The following is an 18,970-nucleotide window of genomic DNA, read 5'->3' as shown; positions in this document are numbered from 1 at the left end:
ACTCAATACTCTCATGGATGGAATGCAGCTTGGACCAGGGTTTTTTGGAGAACTCAAAGACAGACTATAAAAAGCTCGACTAGGGACAAGACTAACTGACCAAAAAGACAAGATAAAGACAGGAACGACGACAGACGAGACGAGACGAGAACAATCCGACAGGGGTGTGACACGCATACAGGACTTATATACGCGACAGGTAACGAGAGGCAGGTGACTGTGATCAGTACATAGATTGAGAGACACAGGAAGGGAGGGGCGAGCACACAGACACTGACAAATACAAGCACCAAAAAGCAATGACGAGGACATGAGCACATTGCAGGGGGTACGTGGAAGCAAAAAAAGACTGCATAATAATTAAATGCGGAAAATAAGGCAATGTAAAACGTTTTCATTTAAGAAAAAGTCACACAGGTTTGCATTCGTTATATCAGCAAAGATTTGTGATGAAATTATAAATGAGTATTCCGTGGTCTTTGAATGTTCTACTGTAGAATGCGAACAAAAAGAAAGAAAAAAAGAAAAGAACCAAGGAGCGTGGGTTTGGTTCCCACTCCCACAGTGATGGTGTGAACGTGAGTGTAAATGATTGTTTCTCTCTAAATTTGTCCTGTGGCTGAATGGTGTTTAGGCTGTTGTCCCCCTTTTGCATAAAGTCTGCTGGATAGGCTCCAGCACCCCTGCTGGATAAATGGTTTTCAAAATGGAAGACTCTTTCAACAGTTCAAGACAGAAACTAAGACAAACAATACTTAATAGATATAAATATATATAAAATATAATACAAAAGGAGCACTGCAAATCCAGTCCTCAATTAAGTCTGTGCGTTTAATGCAAGTCAGTCTCCTGCCTGTTTCCTCTTGGAATTGAGAAAAATTGCAACCCCTTTCCACTTTGATTCATACACCCGTTCACGAAACAGCTAGGTCTGTTGATATTGTTTGGAACTACTAGAGTGGAGCCTCGGTTTTCGAACGTCCTGGTTCTTGAACAAATCGGTATTCGATCAAAAAAATTCGAGTTTTTTTGCTTTGGATGTCAGACGAAATTTCAGTTGTCGAACCTCGCGAGATGAGCCGAGAGGACCAACTGACTCCGTTCGTTATTACATTCTCGTTACTCTGAGGTTTGCATCAACTCTAATCCTGCCTCCAAAGGAAGCAAGTGGAAGCAGTAAAGCTGATCATGGCGAAAAGAGGAAAGTAGTGCGCAAAACGATTGAATTTAAAAAAGAATTAATCTCAAAATATGAGTCCGGTGTGCGTGTGTCAGAGTTGGTGCGGGAGTTTTGCATGGCAAAATCGACAATAAGCTCGATCATGAAAAACAAAGACTTTGAACAGTACATATACTGTATGTTATCTTTCATTAGAATTTCTGCAGTTTTTTTTGGTTTTGTTTTTTGAAAATAAGAAAACGTTTTTGCTGTTTTCTTTCACATGATCTTTGAAATGTTGTCTTTCATTGGTAAAAATAAAAAAAAATGTTTTGATGTGCTTTTCTTTCCCCTCACAATTTAAAAATATATCTTTTACTATTAGAATGAAACACACAAGCGAGTTGCTACAGATACGGCAATACATTCCCCAGCCTAGCCTACTATTAATTCAGTTTATTATTTATATTATTTATTTATACATTACCTACTCACTTATTTATGCGGTTTATGGTGTAAAATAATGAAAAAATGCTTTAAAAATGCTTTAAATTTGATTCCATTATTTGTAATGGGAAAACATGATTCGGAATTCGAACGTTTCACTTCTCGAACAGCCTTCTGGAACGGATTGTGGTCGAAAACCGAGGCTCCACTGTATTCATAAACAATAACAATACCACACACAAAAAATCTTCCCATCCATACATTCATGTATGTCTGCAAAAATATCAGTCTAGCACCACTGAAGTTTAGTGTTAATGTTTAAGTTCAGCTTCACCACCATTTTCTGTCGCAACTTTCAATTAGTCTTCCTCAAACATTGTTTTGTTTATATTTCATTCGAGTATAGCAATAATGTAAAATATGATTTAATCTGTGGAGACAAATGTATTGTATAATTGTATGTAACAGGATTGCGAAAGTTGGAGTCATGTTCTCATGGCCGGCCAAGATGCAATCATTGCTTGGAAAGAAGCTTCAGCCAGGTCACAGTTTGTCGAGTTCAAAAAACCATGACTCGCTCCTGCAGTGACAACACAAACAACCGCGACCGCCTCCTCAACATCCACAGCTTTCCCAACACACATCATAACCCATCAGCCCGTGTCCACAGCCTTGACGCACCAAAGGTAAGTTTGGTCACTGGCTGTTATAAATTGAAATAAATGTTATTTAATGGTTAATAAATACATAACCCTTGATTGCATGAGTGAATGGTTGTTTTTCTGAGTGTGCCTTGCTATTGGCTGGTAACTAGTTCAGGGTGTATCCCGCCTGTTGCCCTAAAACAGCTGATAAGCGGTTCAGAGAGAGGATGGATGGATGGATGGATGGATGGATGGATGGATGGATGGACGGACGGACGGACGGACGGACGGATGTGCGCGTGCATCTGTACGTGTGTACTTGAGCACGAGTAGGTGTGTGTGTATGTGTATTTATGTACATTCCATCTGGCATCATCATATCTGGCTGAAAACAAAAGAGATAAATGAGAATAATGTCTTAATCATTGCCAAAATTCCAGACTTGTATTTTCATTTTAACTGATGTTTGCCACTTCCTTTTCTCATGATCAATGACAAAGACATGGTCCGACAACAGACTCTCAGTGCCTGTGTATGCTGATGACGACTACAATGTTCCATTTACCTCTTCTGTTGCCATGTCTAGTCAGAAAACCCTTGATGAGACCTTCAGGGGCAATAAGGTAACTTGTTTTTTTCTCAATATAAGAATGTATTTTTTTTTGCCTGTTATTACGTATTAACTAGCAATTGTAATGTCATGGATAACTAGTTATTGGAATGTTATGCTGTCCTATAAGAGTAACAAGGACATTTGATGAGAGGGTTATTGTGGTATAATATTTACAAGTAACTGTGCTGCCTCAGCCAATGGCATGAGGAAATGGCTCTTCTCTTAAATTCAATGAAGCATCTGGCCAAAGGTACAGTGTTTATCTTGAAATTAGACAATATATACAATACATATAGTAAAATACAATATAGTAAAAAGATAACCAAAACAATGCCAAAAAAACGTGGAACAGTGACAGTAATAATAGTGAACTTGTGGAAATAATAAAAATCAGTTGAGTGGGTTTGCGTGTCCTTGTGATCCTAGGAGCTAAGGTGTCTGGGGCTTAATGCCTCTGGTAGGGTCACCCATGGCAAACAGGTCGTGGGTGAGGAACCAGACTAAACACGACTCAAAAGACCCCTCCGACGAACACAATAAAAGGTCTTGGTTTTCCTTGCCCGGAAGCCGGTCCTGAAAAAAAAACTCGGGAACATTTTTTGATTGCAAAAATGTACGCGCCATACACGTTGATGACACATTAATACCATCATCTCAAACAAAGCCAGCCACAAGCTCGTATGTATTTCCATCACCACAAATTCATCAAATGAATTACATACTTGAATACACATGAAAGTTGTGAATTACAGCACCAGTCCAAGGTATTCATTTTACTGATTAAACCCCGAGCTTTTAAAATGTTGGTTGCTTTAATCAGGGAAATGCCAACACCCAATTCACACTGACTGTGGAACGGACGCATTGCGATGTCCGTACAAAATCAGTACGGAATGCAGGTGGGTTGAAGGGAAGATGGATGGATGGATCCAGATTCACATGCACTGATTCCATCCTGAAGTTGCTTACTCACGGAGGCAAATCTATCATGGTCTTAGTTTATTTGGTTTTGATTTTGATTTTTGTTTGTGTTCCTTTTGTTCATTGTCAAGTTTTGCTTGTGTTCCTCATATTCAGTGTCTGTCATGTCAAGTAAGTGTTTCCACCGGTTCTTGTTAGCCCAAACCCTTGTGTCTTTCAATCACCTCTCACTCACCTCGCCACTTGTGCCTTATCCAGGTGTTTCTCGTTATCTCGTCTATTTATTTGTATTTAGTTCCCTCCTTTCAGTTCAGTCTCTTTTGGGTCATTGTCATCTGTCCTTTGGCCTATGTGCGACGTTTTGTGCTCTGACCTGCTCTGCTCTGTGCAGCCCCTTTCCAAATCCTGTCCCAGTCTGCTTTTGCTAAGTTTATTTGTTACTTTGTTTCCCTGTTGTTTTTGAATTCTTGTCTATTTAGTTTCCCTGTTCATTAGTATTAGTGCCTTATTTTATGGTTTCATTAAATCCATCAAGTCAAGTCAAGTTTATTTGTATAGCCCTAAATCACAAGCAGTCTCAAAGGGCTTCACATAGACAAAAATTGACAATTATTCTCAAAAATCCATCCATCCATCCATCCATCCATCCATCCATCCATCCATCCATCCATTAACCATACTGCTTGTCCCCACCGGGGTCACAGGCGTGCTGACGCCTATCCCAGCAGTCATTGGGCAGTAGGCAGTGGACACCCTGAACTGGTTGCCAGCAAATTGCAGTTCATAAAGAGACGAACAACTATCCGTACTCACACCTACGGGGAATTTGGAGTGCTCAATCGACCAACCATGCATGTTTTCAGGATGTGAGAGGAAACCGGAGTACCGGGAGAAACCCACGCAGCCACAGGGAGAACATGCAAACTCCACACAGGGTGGGCCAAACCTGCAACCTCTGAACTGTGAGGCAGACGTGCTAACCTGTGCGCCTTCATTAAATCCTTTTTGATCCCATCCCCGCTTTCTCGCTTCCCTGCACTTGGGGCCTCATTCCCCATTACCTGACACAACCATTAGATTTAAAAGGAGGCTACAAATCCGAAACATAATCAAATTTATAATATTGTAGCAGCGCCCAACTGTCCCCACACTCTCTGGTGTCTTCAGTTTCTTTCTTCTATAATGCCAGGGTTGCCAAATGTGTTTACAATGCAAATCTCGACCACTGTATTTGGCACCATACAACTGGTGAAACTGAACGACTGGACATGCCGCAATGTGATCCTGACAAGAAATGCCTGCCGTTCGCCAAGGCTGATTGCAGCGCACTACACAGAGACCAGCGATACACCCATTCCGCTGGACATTGCCCCCTCCGCCGTAGTCATCCACTAGAGGCGCGGGTGGCGGTAACAACAGTCTGCCTTTTTCAGTTAGTTTACCACAGAATGAATACCTATGATTCCACAAATAACATGTTGCCTATATAATTGTTCTTATTTTCACATATATTTTGTCATATAGTCAGTGCACATTACATTTTTGATTGTGTTAAGAGCTTTTTTTGTCAACAGAGACAATAGTTTGTCCAACCTGTATTTGTGCTTGTTATCATGCTTATTTATGTTATACTAATTCACGATGCGTGTGCAGTGACAGTTCCTGGCATGTGCGACATGTGGGCAGTCAATCCCCCCCACCCTCACAAAACATGTTTGCTGCCGGAAAACGATTTCTATGATGTAAAGGCGTGACAAGATCAACATAAATTATGAATGAAATGAAAAGAAAAACTACAGTTGTCCAGATCATTCCCAAATACTGATCTTTCAGCCTATACAACAAACAACGTGGTCACTAAGCAGAATACTGACAATATTCACGGTACAAACAAAATGACACAACACAATCAGTAGAGTCTGTGAAACACACAAAAGTACTTCTGCAACAACAGGGAACAAAAAAACAACTAATTTAAACATGCACATTCAGTAATTCTATTATTTCACAAAATGCCGCTCGGCATGCAGGGAGGTGCAACTCCAAATCCTGTAGTATTATTTATTGGTGAAGTCGACCCAGCATGCCTCGCAGCATTTGAAAATGACAGTAGTTAATTCCGTGTTTTATAATTTATATTTGATATTTCTTTGTGTATCCTGGTAGTGTAATAGTTGTGTGCGTATTCTACTTAGTAGTTGTCGTATTAGGTTAGTGTTGTTTTAGCAATGTGTTTAGTGAGGACCCATTTTGTTTCTCTGGCTCACTGCAAGCCTGCTTGTACACTCAAACAAAATAATTTTTTATCAAGTACGTATTGCAGTTGGCCATGACTTGAGATACCTGAGCTTCTTTCGTTAGAATTGTTATTACAGTTAAGATAATTGAGACCCATCATGAAATTCTTGGTAACCTCTCATGTATAGAAAAGATAGTTAAATGTTTAGTTATTATTGATAAAGCAATATATATATATATCGTAATACTATATGATCTGTATTTTATTTAGTCTGTCAATGAATTATTCTTTGCTATAGCTGTATTCTCATATATCTGTTTGAAGAATACATAAAGTCCGATACAGTATATTTCCAATTGGTGTGTCCATGCGTGTTTGTAGCGGCATGTGGGTGAGTGAGCGGAATAAGGCTGAGTTACAGCATTGTGTGACACATTATGTATGTCAAACAGGAAGAACAAATGAGAAAACAGTCAGAGGGGAGCAAAGAAGACTTCAGTTTAGAAGCCAAGCTACATACAGGTAAGATATCCTTGCATTGTGCATTTTCACGAGGGTGCTGGTAGTTAACATAATGTAGTTTTTCCAAGTCAATTGTAAGTTTAACACTAACACTACAAGATGATATTAAATAATGGACATACAATAAAAAAATGTTATGCTGGTAAAACCCATACACTGCTTTATGTTGTGTGGACAGGTGGGCTGTCAGCTGAGCTTTGCTTACAGTCAAAAAGAGGAGCTTTTAAGAGGCAAGTGCGAATAGGACAACAGCTTCAGGATCCTTGGGTTCGCCTTGTGGATAGTTTCCCTAAAGATTTGCCAGAAATCAGAGACCGACACAACTTTCTCCATTATACTGAAGACAGTGCTCAACCAAACAGTATCTACCATAAGCCTGTTACAATGAAAAATGAAGAGAAAATGACAAAGCTGAATTGCAGTGTTGCAGATGCAAGCTCAAATTATCTGTGTAACCTCACCCCTGAAGACAAAGATGAAATCCCCACAGAATCAAAAAAAGGGCCTCCAGTGGCACCCAAACCTGCTGGGTTTCGTCAGAGCCTCAGAAATTTTCGGCATGAACAAGACCAGAAGATGCAGAAGATGCAAAGTAAACCTGCAAAACCAAGGCATGCTGTTGGCTTCTACAGAAGCTTCAATATGAGAGTTGACTCATCTGTTTCCAACTTGTCCATAAAAGACAAAATCCATTCATTTGAGACGTTTTCAACCCCAGCCAGTTCAGACAAAGTGGACAGTAAGAAACATGTAGTCCCATCTACTTCACTTCCACTGATGGAGAGCGAGTTAGACAGAAAATATGCAAGAAACAAAAATAAAACCTCACAAGGAATTCAGAAGAAACAGTCTGCATCTTCTGGGGCAACAGACATATCAGTTTACACCTTTCCACCAATCATATCATTCAATTTTGAAACAAGCAGCAGCAAAAACCTTAAGTCTGAATCCAACCAGTCATCTCTAGATCACTTGCCTTCTCAGCCTGCTGCAGAATCTGGGACACTATTTTCTAATTCAGTTTCATCTCAACAAGCCTTGACTAACCAACCCAAAGAATTGCTTGTTTCTCAAATGCCAGACTTACAGGGAGTAGATGTCATCAGGTCTGCAGAATCCAAAACCTTCTCCACTCCAGGCCTCACCTCTGTGGGATACAGTCATGCCGAACAGGGCAGTTCCCCAGAATTGACTGAACAGGAAGAAGTAAAGAATCAAACAGAACATTGTAACTTGAATACAAGTGACAGTCCGATGACAGACAGAATCACTTATCGAGAACTGGAAGGAGAGAATTTTGGTAAAATCATTGCCTTTAGCAACCAGGTAATCTCACACACAAAAATGTTTTCATTGTGTTATTTTTTACGAAAGTAGCCTGAATAATAATCACATTGTACTCATACATCGTGTGATAATGTTGCGCATTTAAAAAGTATTCAAGTATTCTGTTATATTCCATTTAAATGCGTTGTTATGGTTCCAGGTCTCGCAAGCATTGATGCGGACCCTTCCAAAAATGTTTTAATTGTGTTGTTTTTTACAAACGTAGCCTGAATAATAATCACATTGTACTCATACATAGTGTGATAATGTTGAGCATTTAAAAAGTATTAAAGTATTCTGTTATATTCCATTTAAATGCATTTTTATGGTTCCAGGTCTCGCAAGCATTGATGCGGACCCTTCCTATGCCCACTGACAATGGTCTGGTTGGTTATGCTCCAAACCTCACAGAGTTCACTGCTGAAAATGTAATAAACCCGCATGAACGTGATACCATTTCAGATGTCACTGAGACTGGATTTTCTATTTGGTAAGTGAAAGCAGGTACCATCAAAAGACAGAGAGCTGTTTAGTCTCTGCTCAACAGGAAGTGGGTTTAAAACGAACAGTAAAATAAGCCACTTCCCATTTTATCACTGCTGTTGTGAGCAACCACTGCTGTTGTGAGCAACTACTAGCAACGACTACACTATGTGTGGTGATATGACTTGCATCAGTTTCTTTTCCCTTCATACAGCTTAGCCACTCTCAGAGCCTGCACCATTGAGTTTGGGGAGGGGGGATCTCCCCAACAAGTAGTAGTTCCCTCTGCTTGTGCTGAGTCACTTATCTCAGCCATCCCGTCAGAGGAAATAGAAATGATGATAAAAGAAGTGAGAGCTCTGGACAAAGATGTGCTGAAGGTAAAACAATACCGCACTGTGCATCAATATCCTGTTGAGTAGTTCCAGACAACTGGAGGTTAACCTGAGGTTACCTTTAGCAGGGAGCTTGTCCAGTCTGCAGGGAGAGGTACAAGTAGTACGAGCAATGTTGGTGGGGTTATGGTCTAGTAAAAGTAGCCATAGCCAAGACAAAACAAAAAGAAACCACTACAATGCATTGCACAAATACGTCAACTTGCTTATAGGTGAAGAGCTTATCATTTGACAAGCATGACATGTGACTGAAATTGGCAATATTTTCAATACAGTAGGCCAGGGGTGGCCAACCCGCGGCTCGCGAGCCGCATGCGGCTCTTTGCCTGGTTTCATGCGGCTCTTTTACGTTCATATCAACATTTGTGTTTGTGTTTTTATTTTGTGTGTTGCTTCGCTTGAGTTCAATATGGTATTTCCGTCAAACGCGTATGCGCATCAGGTGAAATCCTGCAAAGGAGGAGAGGCAAACCCATTTGAGGAAACAAATACCGTTTTTTTGCCATGTATAATGCGCAAAATGTAACTAATTTATTGTCCTAAAATCTGGGGTGCGCATTATACATGGGTACCATTTTTTTTTTTTCTTTTTTTTTTGAAGAAAATCATGGTACAACAATTTTTGAAGAAAATCTTGTCACGGATGGTTCTTTACAACGTCACTTTCCTCTCTTTTCATTTTAACCTAACTGATCGCGGTGGTGCCTTTCTGGGCAGTCGGAGAAATCAACGGCAACAAAAAAAAATACATCCAGCCTAGTTAAGAAATCACCAGAAAGATCACCATGACAATTGTGAATAATAAATAAATAATTATTATATATATTATTATTATTATTATTATAATAATAAATAATTGTGATAAATAACTGGAACATCACTCAAATATTGGTGATCCCGTTGAGAATCTCACATATTTCTTCGCTATCGAGTTTGCTACTGCATGCGCAGTGATACTGACCGGCAGAATAACATCCGGTTGTTCCCAAAGATTATCTTTTTTCTGAAATAATTTTACGTTTACGGACTTAAGTAACCCGGCCGGGTCATACCAAAGACTATAAAAATGGGACCCATTGCCTCCCTGCTTGGCACTCAGCATTAAGGGTTGGAATTGGGGGGTTAGATCACCAAATGATTCCCGAGCGCGGCGCCGCTGCTGCTCACTGCTCCCCTCTCCCCGAGGGGATGGATCAAAACCACACGGGGATGGGTCAAATGCAGAGGACAAATTTCACCACACTCAGATGCGTGTGTGACGATCATTGGGACTTTAAAAATATTTTTTTTTTTTTAAAAAAAAGTCAAAATTTGGGTGCGTATTATACATGGGTACAGGCTTTTTTCCAGCATCGACATGCCATTTTTAGGGTGCGTATTATACATGGGGCGCATTATACATGGAAAAAAACGGTAGTGTCAATTTCACTCTCAAAATGGCAGGGAGAAAATACACAGCTAAACAAAAATATGAAGATGAACACAGGACGTTTTTAACAGAGTGGGAAAGTTTGTATTTTTTTGTTGAACGCAATGGCAAGCCATTCTGCCTGATATGTCAGACATCATTAGCGCATTTCAAACCTTCAAATCTTCAGCGCCACTTCAGTTCACTTCATGCTAATATCGATATGGACTTTCCAAAAGGGACTAAATTTCGCAAGCGCAAGTTGGACACTTTGAAAAGTCAGGCAGAAAAACAGTTACAGTTTTTCCAAAAAATTATGAAGCACTCAGAGACTGTCACGCTTGCATCGCATCAACTGGCTTGGAACATTGCACGGGCTAAAAAGCCATACAATGAAGGGGAGTTCGTTAAAAAATGCCTCAGTGACGGTGTTGAAATCTTGTCCCCTAAAAACGACAAACTAAAACGAATGGTATCAGACATCCAACGAAAACAATTGCTTCGAGTAGCAACAACGGAATACAAGCCAGATTTGAAGACGATTGTGCAAGGAATAAGCAACATGCATAGTAAGTGAAAAAAACGCTATTGTAAAGCTATTATTTGAGAAGGACTGAATTAGCTTAACAAGCATGCTTTTGGATCGTGGTAGAAAACCCACGTAAGCACGGGCAAAACATGCAAACTGGAAAGCCAGAACTGAGATTTGAACCATGAACCTCAGAACTGTGAGTCATAGATTTGAACCTTGGCTAATAGGCTGGCCTGCTATTAATGGGTTTCACTATAGTCAAATTTACCTCTCCCTGCTGTAGACCTACTGTAATCCCAGTAATTATTTAATTATGCGGCCATCTGTGAGTCATCATGTTCCCAGCATCTGCTGAGTACTAAACAATCGATATCCATTCAGACAATACCATTTGCCTCACTTAAAAGACAAGTAATATGTGATTTAAGTATACTTATACAATTGTTAAGTATGTATACTGTGTATTGTCATGTCGGATCATATGTTTCAGACTTTATTTTTATCTGTCAATTCCAGATGTCTGTCCTCCACGTCTGTTGTGGTCTAACAAATCTAAAATGATAATTATGACTGATGTGAAACGAGAGCTTTCTCCTCAGCAACTGCAAGACATCCATGTTGTGATTCTGCATAAAGAAGAGGGAGCTGGACTGGGCTTCAGCATTGCTGGAGGCTGTGACCGGGAGAGTAAAGCTCTAACGGTAAATGTCACTCAAAACAACATTATCCTCACACACAGCATCATCTTTGAACAGGATGCGATTTCAGATTCCAATTCGGTTCATTATATCTATAGCTTTTTGCAAGTTTATTATTATTTTGCGAGAGGACCCAGAGTGATATTCCATGCAGCACTTTTTGATTATGGTGGTGGTTGTTTGAATGGCTCTTTTGAACTGCAGCCTGTCCTCAAGCGTCAACATGTCTTTACAACTTGCTCTCCAAAGCCCAAATGATGAACCACCCACAATAATTAACGAAAATCTGCGAAGCAGAAACAATATATGTATTTATTTAAGTATTTATGCACTATTGTAATGAATTTTTAAGCACGTTGTGTTTTTTGTTAGCCGTTAGGAGACATGAGTGTATTGCAAGAATGTTAAGTGTAGTTTACTTATCAAGCAATGCCAAGTATTTAACTTCAGAATTACTACACTACATTAACCTCGGGGACATCATGCATAGCAAATGAGTCAGGGCTGCGCATGAATCGCCTGTTGCATTGTGGTCCTATACATTATATTAAGGCTTTATAAACCCTTCCCCATACTTTTACACTACATAAACCTTTCCCATTCCCTTAATTACCATTACCACACTTTTCGGTGCATGTATTCTAACCCTTTACAGTAAATAAAAGAACAAACACATAATATTGTCACGTGTCCCGACTCCTCCTGTGCTCGGGTTTAGTGCCTTTCCCTCGCGTGCAGCAAAACTTGACACTCATTCTCGGTTCAGTTTATTTTCCATTTCCAAAACTACATTGGAAAAAAACAGTGCTAGCAGCTCAAAGTGCATTGCCAAACATTCACCCACCCATTCATTTTCCGTACTGCTTGTCCCCATGGGGGTCGCGGGCGTGCTGGAGCCTATCCCAGCAGTCATGGAGCTGTAGGCCAGGGGACACCCAGAACCGGTTGCCAGCCAATCGCAGGGTACACAACCATCCGCACTCACACTAACGGGCAATTTGAAGGGCTCAATCAGCCTACCATGCATGTTATTGGAATGTGGAAGGAAACCGTAGTCTGTCAAACATCCATTCTTTAAAATTAAATAATTAATAAAAACAACATACATAAAACATAAAATCTTAAAAACTAACCAAATTGCATGGTAAAAAAAGGTTGTTTTTCTTTAAACCCCAAAACACACATGGCATCCATTCCTTCAATTTAATGACCCTCAAAGTTGCTCCCACACTGTTGGTGTTTATGTCGCGACTTCACACTAACAAGAGACGCTGGCTGGTTTGCCCTGGTTTGCATGTATTAAATAAAAATTCTACTTTTTCTTTCTCGCTTCCCTTCCTGAGAAGGAAAACTGGGTTGAAATGCAGATTTCAAGCTATACAAAAATATGACTTGTAAAGTCATGTCGTTCAAATCTAAGTCGAGTCACTTAGATCAGGGGTTCTTAACCTTCGAATGATTCCAGACCCCCAATGGATTGTCCAATATGGTACCATACCCCCTTCAATTGACTGCTGAAATAATTATTAACCCTAACCCTAAAAAGAAGAGCAAGAAAGAAGAGCTTTTGACCTCATATTTACTTGCCTTATTATTCCTTCTGTGTTAATATTTTCCTTAGGGGAGGATGGGTGTGTTGTGGTGTAGTGAGTGTGATGCAGGACAAAATAACTGCTGTGGTGTGGGAGTGAGGCGTGAATATGAATGTTGTGGGTGAGGGGGCGGACGGCTTTTTGACGCTACAGCGATGTTGTGGTCAGTTATGCTGCTTCTGGTCCTGCCAGAGCTCAGCTGATGGCCAAGACACCCACTGCCTGTGCTGTCAGTGCTGCCAACTCTACAGATTAATCGTTAGGTCTGCAGATTTTTATGTTCATTTGAGATTGTCAGATTTTAACTACTTACAAGCATAACGACAGTGAACAAGAACATAAGCATAACTAAAAAAAAATAACCTGTGAACAATAATAGGTACAAAATAGAAGAAAATAACGAGAGATACTAAAAAAATACCTGATTACGAGAGATCGAGTCCCATACCCCCAGCATTTGGGTCCCATACCCCCAAGGGGTATGGATACCCCCGGTTAAGAACCCCTGACTTAGATACTAAGGCAAATCATTCCGACAGTTTTGGCGAGCAAGTCGCAACATGTTATATGACTCAAGTCCCCCATTTCTGGTTTTAAGTTATTAAGGCCAATACATTTAAAGGATAAGACATCCTATAATTGCCACTGCCAGTGAGGCCAGTGGGTCAGGAAAAACATGAGCACCAACCTCTCGTGCTCCTTTGAGAACCACATCAAAATTCTTCTGTGCACTGTCATTGATTGGTGTGATTAGTTTCAATGTTTCAAGAGGATCTCCTCTACAATATTAAATTGTGGCTACCATCTTGAATGGAGGACACAAAAGAGGTTGAGTTTTACCATTTGTCCCTGCCATTTGTATGCTTTATCACTAAACATGGTCTGCACTAGAAATGCCATCAGTGAAAACATTTCTTCTTTGTGCAGGTACACAAAGTGTTTCCCAATGGTCTTGCAAATCAAGAGGGCACTATCCAGAAAGGAGATGAGGTGTTGTCTATAAATGGCCAAACACTTCGTGGAGTCACACATGCAGATGCTACTGCGGCACTGCGGCAGGCCCGCACTCTAGAACTTGCTGTGGTAGTTGTCCGCAAAACAGCAGAGGAACAGAGTGAGGAGTCCAGTTGTGCAAGTACGCGAGTTCATCTAGTCTACAATCTCCCATTTCAATTTAAAACATCAATATTTTCAGTGCCAGCTGGTATAGGCTCTGTTTAGAATCAGAATCAATCTTTATTTGCCAAGTTTGAGCTTGCCAAACAAGGAATAATACAATAATGTCATAATATAATGCCATACGCTATTATGAAATGGCAATCAATGGAACCCTGTTGTATATTTTTCCTAAAATAATAAACTGGAAGGACTAATTTTGTATAAAGGCGATTGTCATTCAAACGTAGCATTCCTCTGCACACTTGTAAATACTGTTTTTGTCTCCTGCACTGTTCACATACTTTATCACTGCTGCACCTTGTACTTTATAATTATCTCATTTCATATTTTTATATAGAATGTCACTTTTTTTTAACCAGCCGAAATACCTCTACATTGCTGAAAGCCGTATGCAACGAAATTTCGTTTTGTACACACCTAGTGTTGACAAAATGACAATAAAGTTCTGTCTAAGTCTAAGTCTAAGTCAATTTATGAGAGGTCCATTCCTATGGCAGTGACTTGCAGTGTACATAAAATGTCTACATACACCTGTTCAAATGCCAGGTTTTTCTGGTAATAAAAAAATGAGACCACAAAAAAAAAATTTGAATCTTTTTCCATCATTAATGTGACCTATAACTTGTACAACTCGAAGAAACAAAAACATCATTTTCAAAGGGAGAATTACAAATGAACAGGTTGATGCTGTAAAAAGAGGGTGTACACATGTGCAACTACATTATCTCAGTTTTTTTTTTTTTTTACTACCCTTTGTGAGATTTTGTTTATCTTTAATTGAATTGTACTGGTGATAGGTCATGTAATGTTGTAATTTGTGTATTTGCAGTGGAGGAGCCAGGTACTTTGTTGAGTGTGGAGCTGAAGAAAGGTGGAGGTGGAGTTGGCTTCACTCTGGAGGGAGGAAGGGGTTCGATACATGGAGATAGACCATTAGTCGTCAACAGGATCTTCAAAGGTAAATGATGAGTTAAGTCAGTCATGTTATTGTACAGGATAGGTGTAGGGTTGTTTGCACCAGCGCTGGACTGGACAGATGTCTGATGGGTCGTCATCTTTTGGGGTCTATGGCGTTGAACTAAAATTACGCCACGGCAGGCTAAAATAAGGGAAGTTGAAACACTGATGACTGTTTCTTTAGCTGAATCCACAACATACGAAAAAGGCTGGCAGGCATTTTATTTGCTACACATGGTACCTCATTAAACAGAGCAGATCTTTCCACGACATGAAGGTTCCGTTTCGCGATCAGCAAAAATGTTCTTCCCCCACACTTATCCCACCGTAAAATCAAAGCCAGACACACTTACCACACACCGGTGAGTGCACCTACTACTAAGAAAGACCCCCTCCCCTAACCCTAACTCCCATTAAATTACCATTGGTTTTCAGGTGGAGCAGCAGAACAATGCAATCTTCAATGTGGAGATGAAGTTTTGCAAGTCCAGGGTACCAGTCTTCATGATATGACCCGCTTTGAGGCCTGGAACATGATCAAGGCTTTACCTGATGGGTCCATCACAGTGGACATCAGGAGGAGACACAGCCACTAGAACAGGGGTGGGCAAACTTTTTGACTCGCGGGCCGAACTGGGTTCTAAATTTGGACCGGAGGGCTGAACCAGGAGCAGATGGACGTAGTGTTTGTGTGAAGTAATATAAGCGACCTGTAAAGGTCATTGCATAAAAGATTTTGGCCTTTAGTAGGTAGTAAAGCATGGATATTCCAAACAAGTTTTTTGAAAACAAATGCATTTATTAACAGCATTTAAAAAAAAAAAATCACTAAAAAACTGCTATCAGTGATTCTCATAAAATACGACACTATTATTATGAATAACAGTCTCCATCACTTCAGTGCCTGCAGGTCAGATTAATGAAAAATGTTTATCTTATGAGATCACATCAAACAGCAAACATTCTGACCAAATATATCATCTTGAAGAATCGGTGAAAGCATACATCCAAATAAAGTAATCAAAACGGCAACACGGTGAGGGGTATCTGAACATCAGAGCAGAGTTTTAACTCACAAACACCTGGTAACAGAGGTGAGGAAACGGGAAACACTTCCTTAAAGTAAGCCTTAAGAACTTTACAGGTTAAGATTAGTCGCAAACAGGTGGTGCATCAATGTCCTTGAGCATCCTGCATTGTTTGAAAATGAGAATGGTCGCTAGTTTCAATCCCTGCTATGTGTACAAATTAGGGGTGTAAATCGCGGGTTTTGTCACGATACGATATCATATCGATACAAAGGACCACGATACGATTATTGCCGATATCTTAAAGCCTGCTGTGATTCATTCACGATACATCACGATATAGTGATCCACGATCGATATTTTTTTTTTTTTTTTTAAATAAAAAATATAGAACAATATCCTGATTTATAACAATTCATACGCAAAATCAACAAGGTACTGCAAACTCTTTATTTAGGAAATTACAAGAGTATTGTAGGATACAAAGTGCTTATTTTAACACTGAACTTGATCAAATTCCTATATTTTTTCTCATATAAGTAAAGAAAAATGAATATTCTTTCTTTTTTTGTAATACCATTAACTTTAAAGTGCATTACTGAACTATTTATTTACAATAATTTTAATTGTCCGTTGAGCCATCTTTTCTTTGGAATCCAAAGTGCTTCCAAACGAATGATTTGAAGCCCAAAGGGGAGCGAATTTCCTCGTCTTCTTGGACACTAGCCATAGCACCAGCCCAGGAGCCGCGTAGTTGTCGGCTCCCCTTTCACGTGCCTGCTCTGCTCACAACACAGCACGCCGCGTACTGCTCCCGGAAAGAGGAAGCAAGCAACAATGAACTGGATTTCAAAATAAAGTCGCGTCTAATGTCCGAGGTCAAACACGGCGATATAAATCGATGTTTACGTTTAGCATCGATGCCAATAAATCGTAGAGCATTATATCGATTAATCGATGTGTATCGATGAATCGTTACACCCCTAGTACAAATCATATTCAAAATGCATTTTTTTACAACAAACTTGAGAGCCTCCCCTTCATTTTCAGTGGGAACAGTGTTGTTGGTCTCCCTTTTTTGCTAGTGCATCATAGTCTGGAGTAAAATTTGTTGTGGCAATTCTTAGGAGAGATCCGTTTACCTCGATCTGTGACGGGTTGATGTGGCTGAACGTCACGTCGCGTACGTCGAGCCAAATTGGCCACTCTTTTAACATTCGGCACTCACTTCTTTTCTTCGGGCCACTCATTTTAATGGAAGGATTCCAGGGGAAGGTTTGTGGGTGGCTTTAGCGTAAAACTGTATCTGAAAGCTCAGCGAGCGAATTACAAGAATGCTGTCGTCACAGCCCACGCTCTAAATTCGGGACTGATACAAATAGAGCGCGAGTGCGCCATGTCCGTACTACTGAGTACGTACGTACACGCACTTGTGAGTGTGCACCGAGCTTTCTGACACGGCTTCCGGTAGTAAATGCGCAGGCGAGCGGTTCCCCATCTACTGGGGAAACGCAGTCATTGCAGGCAAAATGACCAAAATAAAAGTTTAATAATACAATTAATTCAGGGTTGGCGGGCCGGATTAAACGGTCCTGTGGGCCGGATGTGGCCCGCGGGCCGTAGTTTGCCCACCCCTGCACTAGAACCTCTAAAACCCGGCGCACACAAGGCAATAAGAAATAAGCGCTGATAGGTACGAGTGGGGCAGGCAACGAGCGGCAATGGCAATGAGCGCCAATGGGCCATGGCGCCTGGTGTGCGCTGGGCTTTATGTGTCAAGAGGCCCAAAATGCAACAATTGATTAAGAACCCCCTTGAAAATAAGATGATGCATCTCAAGAATCTATCCTTGAAATAAGAAAGATAATAAGCTTGTCACCATGGTTCAGCATCTGTTATCTTCGGACAACCTTGCTGTTAATTAATTGTTATATATAGTCGTGTGTGTGTGCGTTTTTTTTGTAGTTTTTTTTCACATGTCCTGAGTGTTGTTAGTCACCTAAATGTTGAACAGAGGCTGTGATTTACTGAAGGCAAATTCCTTGTTTGGCACGCTCAAACATGGCGAATAAAAACTCTTGAATCTTGAATATATATATATCTATACAGTGCCTTGCGAAAGTATTCGGCCCCCTTGAACTTTTCAACATTTCGCCACATTTCAGGCTTCAAACATAAAGATATAAAATTTTAATTTTTTGTCAAGAATCAACAACAAGTGGGACACAATCGTGCAGTGGAACGAAATTTATTGGATAATTGAAACTTTTTTAACAAATAAAAAACTGAAAAGTGGGGCGTGCAATATTATTCGGCCCCTTTACTTTCAGTGCAGCAAACTCACTCCAGAAGTTCAGTGAGGATCTTTGAATGATCCAATGTTGTCCTAAATGACTGATGATGATAAATAGAATGCTCCTGTGTGTAATCAAGTCTCCGTATAAATGCACCTGCTCTTTGATAGTCTCAGGGTTCTGTTTAAAGCGCAGAGAGAACCATGAAGACAAAGGAACACACCAGGCAGGTCCGAGATACTGTTGTGGAGAAGTTTAAAGCCGGATTTGGATACAAAAAGATTTCCCAAGCTTTAAACATCTCAAGGAGCACTGTGCAAGCAATTATATTGAAATGGAAAGAGTATCAGACCACTGCAAACCTACCAAGACCCGGCCGTCCCTCCAAACTTTCATCTCAAACAAGGAGAAGACTGATCAGAGATGCAGCCAAGAGGCCCATGATCACTCTGGATGAACTGCAGATAACTACAGCTGAGGTGGGAGAGTCTGTCCATAGGACAACAATCAGTCGTGCACTGCACAAATCTGGC

At 40.3% G+C, this 18,970-nt stretch overlaps 1 protein-coding gene across 2 annotated transcripts in view; it reads left to right on the top strand.

The window, feature by feature from the left end:
- The window catches only part of il16 (interleukin 16), a 69,759-nt gene extending 51,666 nt beyond the window's left edge, over window positions 1-18,093 (top strand). Inside the window, exons 16-26 of one of the 2 annotated variants that reach the window (XM_037246784.1) lie at window positions 2,075-2,292; window positions 2,751-2,873; window positions 6,476-6,545; window positions 6,724-7,871; window positions 8,207-8,361; window positions 8,569-8,734; window positions 11,289-11,390; window positions 13,907-14,114; window positions 14,988-15,116; window positions 15,551-15,705; window positions 17,781-18,093. In XM_037246784.1, the coding sequence (XP_037102679.1) occupies window positions 2,075-2,292; window positions 2,751-2,873; window positions 6,476-6,545; window positions 6,724-7,871; window positions 8,207-8,361; window positions 8,569-8,734; window positions 11,289-11,390; window positions 13,907-14,114; window positions 14,988-15,116; window positions 15,551-15,705; window positions 17,781-17,786 (2,480 nt within the window). In that variant the 3' untranslated portion in view covers window positions 17,787-18,093. Of the gene's footprint in view, window positions 1-2,074; window positions 2,293-2,750; window positions 2,874-6,475; window positions 6,546-6,723; window positions 7,872-8,031; window positions 8,147-8,206; window positions 8,362-8,568; window positions 8,735-11,288; window positions 11,391-13,906; window positions 14,115-14,987; window positions 15,117-15,550; window positions 15,706-17,780 lie in introns of those variants that run through there. The other variant, XM_037246785.1, reaches the window with a different exon arrangement.
- Window positions 18,094-18,970: the final 877 nt, after the last annotated feature.

Source organism: Syngnathus acus, chromosome 3, assembly GCF_901709675.1.
Source record: "Syngnathus acus chromosome 3, fSynAcu1.2, whole genome shotgun sequence".
Classification (NCBI taxonomy): Eukaryota; Metazoa; Chordata; class Actinopteri; order Syngnathiformes; family Syngnathidae; genus Syngnathus; species Syngnathus acus.
This window is presented reverse-complemented; position numbering and strand designations above follow the sequence as displayed.